Source organism: Rosa chinensis, chromosome 2, assembly GCF_002994745.2.
Source record: "Rosa chinensis cultivar Old Blush chromosome 2, RchiOBHm-V2, whole genome shotgun sequence".
NCBI lineage: Eukaryota > Viridiplantae > Streptophyta > Magnoliopsida > Rosales > Rosaceae > Rosa > Rosa chinensis.
The window spans coordinates 39,520,747-39,534,901 of NC_037089.1; the positions used below are offsets into that span (position 1 = coordinate 39,520,747).

The 14,155-nt window shown below is 37.7% G+C and overlaps 1 protein-coding gene across 3 annotated transcripts; it reads right to left on the reverse strand.

Moving 5' to 3' along the window:
- Positions 1-3,056: 3,056 nt before the first annotated feature.
- LOC112187440 (transcription factor TGA2.3) lies at positions 3,057-10,675 on the reverse strand. 3 transcript variants are annotated; one of them, XM_024326224.2, is made up of 11 exons: positions 10,231-10,675; positions 9,840-9,943; positions 7,995-8,071; positions 7,690-7,830; positions 7,303-7,380; positions 7,157-7,216; positions 6,831-6,908; positions 6,674-6,725; positions 5,296-5,567; positions 4,247-4,495; positions 3,057-3,600 (listed from the first exon to the last, which is right to left on the reverse strand). In XM_024326224.2, exons 1-11 carry the CDS (start codon positions 10,326-10,328, stop codon positions 3,454-3,456), a joined length of 1,356 nt encoding a protein of 451 aa, XP_024181992.1. In that variant the 5' UTR covers positions 10,329-10,675; the 3' UTR covers positions 3,057-3,453. The 3 variants fall into 3 exon arrangements, with proteins under 3 accessions (XP_024181992.1, XP_024181993.1, XP_040370607.1); XM_024326225.2 differs by lacking the exon at positions 9,840-9,943; XM_040514673.1 differs by lacking the exons at positions 9,840-9,943; positions 10,231-10,675 and adding an exon at positions 8,305-8,565.
- Positions 10,676-14,155: the final 3,480 nt, after the last annotated feature.

Here is a 14,155-nt window from a genome sequence, read left to right on the forward strand (position 1 = left end):
TCGTGTGAAGTTTGACTTTTTATACGTTGGGATTCTAGGAAAATTTCCTTCACGAAAGTTGTAGAGCGCGTCGATACGAGTTCATGGACATGCAAAACGCGTCAATTGGAGTTCGTATGAGAAAGTTATGACTATCGGAAGAAGTTTCCGTTTTAGTATAAATATGGAAAATCAGAAAATGAAATCATAATTCCACTTTCCATTTCCGAAAAGCCATTTTTCTCTCTCTTTTCTCTCTCGGTCGACTCCTTCAGAAACGAAACCTACCGTTTAACCCGAACCAACCCGGCGACCCGACCTGACTTTTCCAGCTGTTTCCGGCGATCTCTGGCCGTGAAACTTGGTCAGCTGATTCGTCTCCTCCGTCTGGTCGTCTCTGTGGCATCCTCTAGCGGCGATATCCACCATGTACGGCACAGCAAGGTGGCGCAGTTTGGTGTTTTCGAACCCGACAGGAAAACGTAGCTCCGGCAACTGCACAGCTTCAAGTTTCCTCCTTTGGCTTCGTGGGAGCCTTCTGGATCGATTTATAGTGTTTGTTTGGATCGATTTACGTGAAAATAGGTTCAACTCAGATTGAGCAAAAATTCAAAGCTTGTGAGGTAGTTTTTTACCCTTTCTGCTTGATTTCTAACTTCGAGCTAGTTATGAAATTTCACAAGCATGCTTTGATGAACAACTTTGATGTTGGGAGTTTTGTGAAATATTCAGTTTTGGGCGGTGGGGGCTTTCTGGTGGCTTTTCGGCCATGTAGGGAACTATTTTTGGTATTATATATGTTCTACTCGTTGATACGAGCGTTTCAATATAAGATATGAAAATTTTGGAGTTCGTATGGATTTGTCATGATTTTTACGGTTTGGAGTGCGTATGGATTTGTCATGATTTTTACAGTTTCATACCGGTCGATCAATTCGATCCATGAGGATTTGAGCTTCCGATCGACTTGTGGGTTGGTCATATCGATCGTGGAAGTATTCCAGAGACTTTGGGAGGTCTCGAATGTGGTTTTGCCTCAATTGGCACCACTTTGGGGATTTTAGTTCAAAACAGGGGTTTCAGACTTAAAATCAAATGTGAATCATTACTAGGTTGAAATCGTATGTGATTAGGTACTTGACGAATCATCTTGGATGGTTATTTTGTGGATTGGCTGCTTTGTTCTATATGGATGACGCAGCGGGAGTTTCGAGGTGAGTAATCTCACAAGGTTCATTATGAACAGAATTACCATTATTGTTTTGGCGTTAATTATTTAACTGCAAACTATAGTTGGTATTAGTAGGCATTCCTGAGCGAATGACTACGTATATATATATATATATATATATATATACGTGAAATATATATATTCTTGTGAATGATGTGTGATGAATAATATGCATGATGGTGTTCATATTATTTTTTAATGCAACTTTTCAGGAAACAATATTGTGGAAAAAGATGTTTTCTATTGTTTGAAAAGTAGTGAATTTGATGTTACATGTTTGAGTCAAGCGTGACTCATTTTAGATGTATTGGGCCTTGTACCAAAAGCCACAGGTGGTGAGCAGGGATGAGGAAAGCCGAAACTAGATGTTGTAACGTTTTTAGGTCGGGTGCGACTTACTTAATGTTTGACCTTAAGACCAGACATGGTCTAAAGATCATATGTCACAGATGGTGACCTTGATGTTTGATTTTATAACCAGACGGAGTCTGAAGATCATATGTCACAGATGGTGACAGGTCGCAGATGGTGACCTTGATGTTTGATTTTATGACCAGACAGGGTCTGGAATCATATGTCACAGATGGTGACAGGTCACAGATGGTGACCAAGGCAGGAAATAGGTAATCATGTTTGTGGCCGGATGAGTGGTTACGATTTCAGTAGAGCTCTAGTCTGTCTGCCATTATAGCTTATGGGGGTAACGGTCGAGGTTGCTGGAGACTCATAAGTATGTAGTTTAAAGGAGAGTTTGGAGTGCATTCTTCCTTTATTGTCTAGATGAGACTTGAATTGCTTCTTGATGGTTAAGTTAGCAAATAGAACATTTTCATAGCGGTGATTTATGTTGTCCTTTCGATGGAAAGGTTATGGAGTGTTAGAAGGAATCATGGTTGCATGGTTTCCTTAAGCTGATTTGTGTGAGTTGTTGATTGATGTTCATGAGTTACTCATACGAGCTTTCATAACCTTACCAGGTTTGTTGTGTGGAAACCCGATGAACCATTCTATGGTCTAGGGGTTAATCCTGCAAGTCAGGGTAATCGTGGCTGAAGCTAAGGTAGCTTGTTGGCAGCTGAACGGGTAGGAGGCAAATTTTGTTGGCTTTGCCATTGTTATGACTTCCACTATGTAGTAAGCTCTGAGGAGCATTTACATTTTATTTTGTGATGACAATTTAATTCGCAAGTTGTGTAATATGTGACTTTGTGGAGCGGGTCAATATTTGAAATTGTGGGTTCATGGCATCAATATGTACTTGGTGTAAAGGATTGATGTTTCCAAGTATTTTTAATTGATGACTGAAAGATCAGGCATGTACAATTATGAGATTATATATCAATTTTTATCGTGTTAAAAAAATCAGGGGCGTGACAGATTGGTATCAGAGCGTAAGATACATATTTGGTGACAATCAATACTCCTCGAGTGATGGCCCGTCTGTAACGGATCCCCATCATATGCTCTTCGGTATTGATATAGTCATTTGATATGTAGTGAGCAGTAGGATGTGAGTCGTCAGGGTAGTGTCGGCTTAGGGGATGAAGTGTAGGAGCTAGATGTAGCTTCTATCCGAGTAAGATAACCTCCAGGCTGACCATTAATCAAGAGAGTCGGAGTAAGATAACCTCCAGGCTGACCATTAATCAAGAGAGTACCATTCGATCTAAATCCTTTGCTTATATCAAGTTTGAGAGAGAAACTACCATCACTCGATTTACTATTATGAATGAAATGGGATACTTCATTGGTCACCTAAGCTGTTGTTCATTTATCATTTATAACCTCCAATTGGTTCCACATTTGCCCGAAAAAACGTCATGTCATTCTGGTCAATACTACACAATAACAAGCCAATAAAATCTGAACTATAGTATGTCAATTACATTCAACGATGCAACATATTTACATGGATGAAAAGGAAAATACAAGCCTTTCACTCTGATATCATCTGATTTTGGGTATACAAATTGATATCTGTAACCTACAATATTCTAATGTATAAGTTCTATTAAATAACTAGCTTATTCAAATCATTGATATTATTGTTCTATTCATAAAAAACAACACCTAGGGACAACATATGTTACACAACTTCGATAGAGACTGAACAATGCATGTGAGAAGTCCACCTAATCATTTAATCATACTCTCTAGCAGGGACCAAGGCTCATGGTGGTAACACAAATTCTAGGAATAGTCAACCGTTACGATTAACTTCATATAAAGGGATGTAATGTGTCTCACTCTCGGGGCCTGGCAAGCCAAAGAGAACTGAGGGCTCTAAGACGCGAGAAATAATCATTGATTGCAAGAAGTGCACGAGCTGACTGCCGAGTTGTCAGTATACGATGCATTTGTTGCAGAGTTTGCTGGCGAAGATTATCAGCCTGGTAATTGACAACAATAATTAACAGAAAATAAGGTAACATCATGGAATAAATTGTTGATATGTCATAAATGATATGGAATTGTCACCACAACCAAAAGAACTGCATAAAATGTCCCCAAATCATGGAAGGAAAAGGTTACTTTAAGCAGACCAGTAGTCAGAATAGAGAAAGAAAGCATTTGGGAAACAGGCACCAAAAAGTTCATATCCAAAAGAAAAAGAAAAAACTAAAGTATGTGAAAATTTATATCCCTCCTCTTGTGGAAGAAAGGAATTAACTTGATATTAAAAGAGAACCCATGGTTTTATATATAAAGAGACCCCTCCCTAAACTACAAACATTCTCAAAAGTAAACTGAAAATAACAACTGCCTCAAAGGATGATGGATAAACACTAGACGTGATGAAGAAATTGAGGATTTAAACTCCAAAAAAAAAAAAAAAAAAAAAATGAAAAAGGTTCTATGCCATACAAAGGTTCCCATAAAACTGATACAAAAGCAATATCATATCCAAATGAATATGTAGATGCGTCACACTGAGCAATAGCCTATATTGTCTTTACTTATTTGTAGAAGCATATAACTGGTGCATAGGCATCAAACTAAAATACAAGCTAGAGGAATCAAGTATCAAGGGGAAACCTGGCGAAGGAACCCCTCAAGAGTGCCTAGCTTTCCCATCGCCATAGCCATTTGACCCATATAGTTTGCTACATTCCCAGATGTTCCTGATGGCCCAGGTGAACCACTGGCCAAGGTCTCAGCAAGTGACTGCTGTAATGCTTCCATCCCTTGTGACAAAGCATCTTCAGCCTGCTGGGATGATTGCTGTAAGTTGAAAATATTCATCACTTGCTGCTCCGTTAGGGGTTCCAATTGACGCACAAGAAGCTGCAGCAGTAAATATAGAGTTAATAGCAGAGACATCTATTAACATTTAAGAAATGCTTTATATAATGTCTAAAAGATTATACTATAATTTTGAGCATTCACTTTTCTTAGAATAATGCTAGATGAACCACCGTTTCAGATACCACCAGCGTCTCGCCTTATGTGGCAACTCATGTAGCACAAAGCCCAACATATCACAGAATTTCATTAAATGACTTGGCTACGCCAATCCGCTACCACATAAGGTGAAATGCAGGTGGTATTCAAAAAGAAGGTTCGCCTAGCATTACTCGACTCCTTTTCTTGAGAGAAGAAAAGACCAATTTCAAATCATTCTGTAAAAAATAAGTTCAAACTTGAGAATTCAAGAATTTCCACTACTAGCAATCAAGGAACAAAATGTCGTCTTCTCAGTGTACACGGTCTTGTAAGCATATTTAACAAATCCAAACTTTGGTTGGGCGATTCAAAAGCAAGAATAAGTAGAATTGAATCCACCAATAAACATAATTTTCAACACTTCTACTCAGGCCTAATATATGATAGAAAATCGAACATACGGATGATAAAAACTCTAAAACCATGGTTTCAAGTCAGTAGATGAATACATTTTTGAAAGTAAAAACAAAATAATAATACTAAAAATAATAATAATAATCAGGTGAATACCAATAACCTTTTACTCTAGAGCATTGATTTATGCAGGCGCTGCCATACAGATAAACCCTAAAGTACAAGAAATATGTTGCTAAAATGTGTTGCAACTCTGCATCCCATAAGGGAGGGAGAAGAATTTTCACCTTCAAAAGCTCAGATGAGCGGAAGCCACCAATCCACATAAAACACCGTTCCGCTGGTGTTTTCCACATTCCTGACAAAATGTGGAAAACATCAGCTTTTGCTGCAATGCCCTTTAGTCTAAAAATGTCATCATAGTGAGCAATGACATTATCAATTACAGTACGGAGTTCCGTGTCACCCGCGTGTGAATTAACAGCAGCCCTCAACTCATTTATCTGCCTGTTGTGCTCCTCCAGCCACCTTGCATATTCCACATCAAATGCCAAAGCACCTATACACAGAAAATACAATCAAACCAACAAAGTTTTACAATTAAATGTATGTTGTGTGCAACATTTATGTCAATAATATATATATATATATATGTGTGTGTGTGTGTGTGTGTGTGTGTGTGTGTGTGTGAGGGAGGATCAAGAGAGGACATCCTTAAACTTGAAAAGTGAGGATGTTTTTATTTTTATAGCATGTAGTTTAATAATCTAAACCATTCATCCTCTCGTTACATACACAGATATGAATCATACAAAAAATTAGCCAAATCGAAAAACGTTTAACCATTTGATTAGCATAATGTTCAATTTATTTTTATCGTACGGACTACATTTGTTTACACAATTTTGAATGACCAAATGCTTATGGATTTGGTTGATTTTTTGTAGACACAATTCTTACATAGAAATCTAAAGGATCAACGGTTTAAATCATTGAATAAGGTCTCATACTAGTGCAAAATAGTAAAAATCCTCAAAATTCTTAAAGGATGTCCTCTCTAGAACGGGGCTTATATATATATAATATTTTGCACGCACGCGCGCGTATTATCCCCCCCCCCCCCCCCCCCCGGCGATCCCTAGAAACAGAATAAAAAAGCGATGAAACAATTCACTCCAACAGATTAAAACTGCATCCAAATTCAAAATAAGAAGCACCATGACATTCACAAAGGACACAAACCATATAACCAGACCCATAATACACAAACCAATTAGATTCTCAGAGCTAATTTTGATGCCAAAATTACAGTGATCCAAAATGAGCTAGTTGTATGAATATCATGTGGATAACAATGACAAACACCATCACGTCCGGAATTAACCCCAACTATACTAGATGTAGGCAGAAAAGCACTTCTAAAACTAGCTGTGTGATCTAACAGAGTGGGCAAGGCTACATGGACCCACTTTTTGGGTCCACCTAGATCCCACCATAAGTGGCGGCTGATGAGGCATCCGCCCTATCAGAAGTTTTCATTAAACACATTAGCTGCTACATAAGTAGGTGGTTCACCTAGCATTGATCTTCCCCAAAAAAATATGCACTACAATACACAAGCTGATAGAAGTCAAAGCAAACACTAAAGAGATGAAGATCAAATACCATTTCCACTCATTGAATGGGCTTGATCTCCAGAGCTTGAAATGAATATGCCCTGCAAAGAAAATGACCATTAATATACTAGCATCGATACCCTGCTAGAAGGTAAAATTTATGTTACATTAAGTGTGCGTATATAATAGCGACAACAAAATCATACCTGCTGGCGGGCACGCTGAAGTTCTTGCTCAAGCTGGGTTAATTTCAACCGGCTACTCTCGAGTTGTTGTACATATGCCTTCAAAGAGAGGAAAAGCAAGGAAATAAGTTGAAGACATAAAACAATATGATATCAGAGTCCAGAAAAAGACTTCAAAGAAGAAATTCCATCCTTTGAAATCACTGTCCAGAAAAGGATTTCAAAGAACATAGTCAGCCAGAAAAAGCTTGCACCTAACAAAATAACAATCTGTTCTTTGAAATCAGACGCTCTATCAACAATGAGCAATAAGGAGGTGAAGAAGAAATTCACAACAAGTGACCTACTTTTTTTCGTAACCGGCTTTTCCTGGCAGCTTCACGATTTTGAGCAAGCCTGCGCAGTGTCTGTGACACAGTGATTGAAAACTGAAAGGGTTAATCTCTAATCCTGGTAGGATGAAACTTTAGACGTTTAGTTGAAGTTACCAAACCTTTTGATCCCCAGGTTTTTCTTTTGATCTATCACTGGAATCAGAAGCTAGAAGACCAGTCATTTGATTCCTTTCAATCTGCGCAAAGCATAATTTCACCACCAAAAGGCAAAAAGCAGCAAATAAATCTGACCCCAACAAAGAGAAAGAAAAAAAATGCCAAGTTGGAGAGATAAACAGCTCTCTTAAAAAAAATGCCAAATATAAGAATGAATAGCCTCATGTGCAAAGTTTTTATGGAAAAACATAACAATCAAAGTATCTTTGAACACTAGATACTTGTATGACAAATGAACCAGCAGAGATTAAAATGGAAAATGAAAGCAATACAGGTGGAACAGACTCTAATGCTGTATGTGCTGAAAGAATAAAAGCAAGAGATGTTACCATCTGATTTTTATCCTCTGTGTCATCTGTTGAAGTATCAGTCCTAGGACTTCCATCTGCCATATTGGATTCCCCCCAGTTCTCGTGATTGCTACGAGATACTGAAACCAGATTTGGTTGTAGCTCTTTTTGTGGCAACAGCTAAGATTTCACATAAAAAAGCAGATAAGTTTCATGCAAAGATTTAAGAGGCAGAATTCCACAATATTAAGTTTAACTTTATTGGTCTCCTTTCCTATTCCATGTCTTTTATTTTCTTCATGTGCGTGTGAGGGGTGGGGACAAACACAATGATACACAATTACCTTATTTAAAGTGCTAAACTGGACATCCTTGCCTCCCGGTGCCCGGCTAATTGAATTATTTTGATTATACACAGGACCTAAAAAAAATTACATATGAATAAGTCAGAATCATAAACAACCTTTGTTTTGTTGAAAAACAGAAACTTACTAAGAAAAAAAAAACTAGGCAGCACAAGAAATATAGACAAACAGTCTATGAAAACAAAGACAACACTGAACCACCCTAAACTTCATCACAAGACACGCACTGCTAATATCTTAAAAGTGTTTACAAAGAAGCTCAACAAGAAGAAAGCAATCTAACTCTAACCCAAACTGCTTCCACTTCCTCCTCTCTTTATCTCTTCAAAGATTGTTTTGTTCATGTCCAGCCAAAACATAAAACGAAAGGGCAGAAATAGCACACTTCCAAGAGTCATCAATTTCTTATGTTGGCCCCTTCTGATGTGAAACCCTCTTCAACAGTAAGCTGCAGTTTTTCCGGCACACCCAGACCACACAAGTACCTCCAACAAGGGATCCCAAATCTTTCAGATAATCTGCAGTACAGAACCCCTCCCTTTTACATACGTAGCACCAGTGAGGGAATATACATGCAAAGTAAATTCTTTTCTGGAGCACGTCATAGGTAGAGTCAATTTCAGATGCTCGATTGATTCCATAATCAGTTCTGCTAACTGCCTTTAGATTTCAATCCTACAGTGGAGCATAATGAAGCAGATAAACACGATGCAAATCCCTCATAGTTCTCCGCCCTTGGATGGGCAGTTGAGCACTACTGAGCAAGAAGAGCACCTGAATGGTACTGATCATAGGCATGCACCACTAACCTATGGAAAATTTGACCTTACATGGATCCGCGACTAGTACTATTGGACAAGTAAACCCAACCCTAGAAGACTTCAAACTCAGTTATCTCCACCAATCGGAACTTTCGTTATTCCCTGAGGATTGGATCAAAAAGTAGTTACAATCCAACCCGAAGCCTTCAGTCAAACTAATATATGGGGCCAAATAAAAAGTGTACAAAGGAAAGGGGACAGGGAAGGATCTTGTCTCAGACCTACCTACACCTACCAAAGACGATTACGCTTTATGAATAAATCCATGAACTAAGAACATCTAGGGATCCTCCTTCTCCAAGGACCCGAAAGACCTTTCCCTTTAGAACACGGTCCCAAAAACTCCAGTCAACATGATGATAAGCCTTGTGAACAAAGTTCTTCAACAACCTCAGTTTCCACTAGGACAAGGTCCGGGAGGGGTACACTTTCACTTGTGAGCTATTGAAACTGTGTCAGCCAACACTTTCCTCAATATTGATGACAAAATTTTTGCGATTACCTTATAAAGACTCGTGACAAGGTGATATTTCTTAATACTTAACCCTCCACGACTGTAGTTTAAAAGTGATTAAATAGATGTAAATGGATGGTCCTGAGATTATACGCAGAAGACTCTTTGAAAGTGCTACAGAGCATAGTACGTAGATACTAATTAGCATTAAATTGTCCGTACATAACACCAGAGAACCTAGAACAGGCACTGGGAACTAAAATTATAGCCCAGTCATAAGAAGGAAACATGGTATTCATAACGTGCTTTACCAAGTACAGACAACAGACGACTACATAAGGGTCCGCCGGGGTATAAATAAAAGATAAGGTACAAAAATAAGAACAACATTCTACTTGTCACTTCCACAAGCAATACTAATTGCATAAAATACTACCTACATATAGGGTAAATGCATTTGAGGAGGAAAACAAAGATGAATGCGGTTATTGGAAGAAGAAACAGTAGAAACAAGCACTATATTTGTGGTATAAAGGAACTGTAGCATACTTCTTCCAATGTCAACAGCATCCTCTATGTTAAATCCAAGAGTCTGCTGAAGACTCTCAAGGTCTGAGATTCGAGAAGAACGAATGGAGCTCCCCTCTGTGCCACTGAAAACACATATCATCCAAACCTTTAGGACCAAATTCGGCAAACTGGCCTATAAATCCACGTTTAATAGGCAGAATGAAAAGGGGCCATACTAATCATCATGCAACTACGCAGGCAGAGAGAGAGAGAATCGTAACGCATATGAATCAACAGAGTTGAACAGTATGAAAATCTATCTATAATGATCCTAAAATTTCATTTTGCCAAGGAATTAAGGGGAGTTTTGGGATCAATACAATTAGAGAAAAAAGTAAGAGGAGGAAAAGGGAAGTAAGTGGGTACTGACATGGGATTGGAAGTGGGTACTGGAGTAACAAAGCTCGGCATGTCGGTCACCAGTTTATTTGCATCATTTGAACCGATTTTGACTGTTCTACTGCCCATGGATCACCATATCCTTGCCCCGCAACACACTATATATGTTTACAATTCCCACAACCACTACAACCTCCTAATATCACGGACCTTAGTAATCAATCACCCTGAATTCATCCAAGAGAGGAAAACTGAGGTGTACAGTAGAAAGATTTAAGCTCAGTAGATTAACAATACCCGGAAAGCTGAAATCGGAACAAGAAGAACAAGAAGAAGAAAAAACCCAACAAAACCCTAAGCCGTGGGAAAGCCTTTTGGGATAAATACTCGACCCCCTTTGACCATTTGATTGAAATATAATATTTTTTATTTTGCCATCAACCCTCCTCTGCCTCTCTACGGCTGCAAAATTCAACAGGCCCACCTTGATTTTTTAGCAAATATTTAACTTCTTTTCCTTTTTTTTCTTTTTTCGTTTTGTTCAAGAGGTGTGAAACAGAGAGAGAGAGAGTGGAAGAAGCGTGACGTCCAGATCATTCCAATCTCCTCCATTCGTCCTTTTCTTCTCTGAAACTTTTCCATCTTTCAAACCTCACCATTTTTTTTTTTTTTTTAAGTTTTCCTCTTTTGTTTTACTTTACCGTTTTTCCTTTTATACCGAACCTTTCCCGAAATTTATGTGATATGTCTTAAATCCATTTCACACTGATTTGATTTTTTCCACTAGATCTAAAATAAGATATTAAGTCGGTGAATATTATCTTTACTCAATATTTCAAAACACTATATCATAAATAATATCATGTACTTTGTTTTATAACCACCACCGATGATTGAGTTGGTAATAACATTCAAGTGTAGTATGAATCTCACTGACGCTGATTGAAGTTAAATCTCAATTTAATCTTAGTGGTCAGAAATGAGTAAATGTTCTTAACAACAACTACCTCCCAAAATTTATGAGTTTCCCACAACTCATCAAAGAATGCATCGATGACTTGGAGAGGAGGTTGTTGAAAATAATGCACCCCAAACTCAAACTCTAATTTAGAATTGGATAAAATATCAACAACATAATTATCTTTCTGTAACACGTGTGTACGTGTGTAGCTACACACGTGGAAAATTTATTTGAACAATTTTGTCTTCTAATCATACTCTGCAAAGGGTGAACTGAATCCAAACCCTGAGAGAACATATGCATAACAATTGTCAAGTCACTTTCAATAAGGATATGTGACAGACCTAGGGATGGCAATGGGGAGGGTAGGGTAAGGGGATTAAATTACCATCCCCATACCCGACTTCATTCTCCATCCTCGTACCCTCCCCAATCCCCGTAATAAGATACTGGGGATTCCCCGTCCCCGTCCCCATTGGGGATTAGTTCCATGTACCCACCTAAATCCCCGTTAACAATATTACTAATTTATTATATAAAAATTTATACAAATAATTATTGATTGTAAATTATGAAATTAAAATCAAACATCAAAATAAAATAAATTTCGTATTTCAATCAAGAAAAATTAACATGTTGATAAAGATCTTTTATTAAAAAAATCTTCCTTTTTTTGAATATATTTATTAATAGAATTAAAATATTGACAAAAAGATGAAGTTTACATAAATATTTATTTATAAATCATATATATATATATATATATATTACATATATTTTCAGATAATTCTTATTGGGTGGGTATGGGGATGGGGATCAAAATATCATCCCCGCCCCGTACCCGATTTCAGAATTCGAATATTGGGGATCCTCATCCCCGTTACCCGATTTCCCCCGAATTTCTCCCCGTTAGGGTCGAATACCCTATGGGTACCCTACCGTATGGGGATTTTTGCCATCCCTAACAGGACCCGATCCAGATTTTACCCTGAAATTTGAAATTAGCATGCGGGCCCATCTTAAGAGGAATCCAACCAAAAATTTGACTGAAATACTTTTAATGTGAACTATCTAAAAACTTTCTTTTTTTGTCGGTGAACTGTGTGACATGTTGGTTATGTCCATAATTTTTGCTTATGTCATGTCCATAACAGTAATATAAATAGATAATTTGATCATTCAAAAAAAATCAAAAGAGAAAATTTAGAGGCCTAAATAGAGAAACTCATTGAAATTATGTGGGTTTTAAAACTTTTCGGGATTCAAATTTGCTCACTACAGCTAGGTTTGTGGTGATATCACCACCCTATTAACACATCACCACCCTATTAACAATTGCCACATGATATAAAAATTAACTATGATTAACTATAATAAAAGAAACTCATTAATTGAATTGGTTATATCTATAGTTATCATAAAACAAAGGTAATGAGACAGTCCTGAGCTGGAATGCCTCGACTCTCCCCAAACCCTAGCCTCTGGAACTCTGCTCTCCATCAATGGTTGTCGATGTCGGCCTCCTGCCTAAACCATTTATTGATGGCCCTCCAGGGCCGGTCCTGAGATTGTAATGGCCTGAGGTGAAGAATTAAAATGTGGCCTCCCATATATATATCACCTCCCATATGTGTGTGTGTGTGTGTATATATATATATATATTGCTTCAAATAACAATACAAAATCATGTATTTTGAATAAAAGTAAATATGAAATTAATAACAAAACAAAAATATATGAATTTTTATTCCTTACATAAATTTCTAAATTAAACTAGTTAGTCATATGGAAAAAGGAAAAGGAAAGTTTATATTGAAAAAGAAGAAGAATAATAAGAAAACGGTGGGCTGGGCCACGGGGTCCAAGAAAAATTGACTTAAGAGATTGAATAATAAAAAAAAAGAATTGAAAACAAGAATGGGAATCCTTTGGGATTCGAACCTTGGTGGGGATGACACAAACTGATTAGAGTTCCGCTGGAGCAACATGCTACCCATTGTTTATACAAGCAAACAAAATATTTATACTATCTTTAACATATCTACAGAAACTACGGAGGCCCCCGAGAGCCAGTGGCCTGAGGTGGCTACCTCAGGGCCGGCCCTGGCCCTCCAACACTGATCGTATGCGGCAACCACCAAATCGAGCCTGCAGACTTTCATCACTATGTTTGCTTCGCGTCGGAGTGAAATAGATGTGGAGGAGATTGTTCGGGGGTCTAATCCGATGAGACCCAAGGCTAGATGGGTGCGAGAATGAGATTTTTTGATTCACCCGTGTAGGGCGTGGCTCAAATCGGACTTGATCTGGGTTGGAAGAGCGCATACTATATCAGCGAGGGCTAGCCTCTTCTCCGACCCAATTCTGACGGCAGTGGGGAACCGCGGTGCTAATCAAGGTGGTCTGAAAGCCCTGGGTGACCTGCGGAGACAAGTTTCTGACTTGCACAAATTAGTGCTCAATTTAAAACTCAATCAATGTAGTAAGAATAAGTAGGGATCTTTCTCAACAGAAGATTAGGGCCTAATTAATTCCTGAAAAAAAAAACGTTAGAAAAACAAAACAATATAATATATACATTATTTACGAAAAATACAAGTAATGCGATTTATGATTTATTTTCTAATCTAACAACTAAGTAAATATATACATGCGTAACACATCAAAACATAGAATCAAGTAGAATTTATATGGATGGAACGAAATTAGATAGAATTAATTACTATTAACACGTTGGCAATGTTTCAAATATCAAATCACGAATCAAATATGTTATAGCATAGAATCAATCAAGAACAAAGATGAACGCATGCAAAGTTCTTTTTACTTCCCTTAATTAAATTAACTAGATGAACGCACCATAGTTAACCCTATTAAGCATGTAATTACTAGCAGTAGCTAATCACTAACAAAAACACTTTTAACGCAGTAAACACATTGGAAGTTTGATCAATTCAAGCCAAGAACACAAGTTAGAACGCTAATCAAGCATGCA

Bases quoted from the DNA above. Each gene is read 5' to 3' on its own strand.
- LOC112187440 (XM_024326224.2), bottom strand. From the start codon at position 10,328: ATGGGCAGTAGAACAGTCAAAATCGGTTCAAATGATGCAAATAAACTG. The intron at 6,726-6,830 runs GTATGATTTTGT...TTTTCTTTGCAG, and splicing joins TTCAGCGTGCCCGCCAGCAG to GGCATATTCATTTCAAGCTC. The intron at 5,568-6,673 runs GTATTTGATCTT...TTCTGTGTATAG, and splicing joins CCATTCAATGAGTGGAAATG to GTGCTTTGGCATTTGATGTG.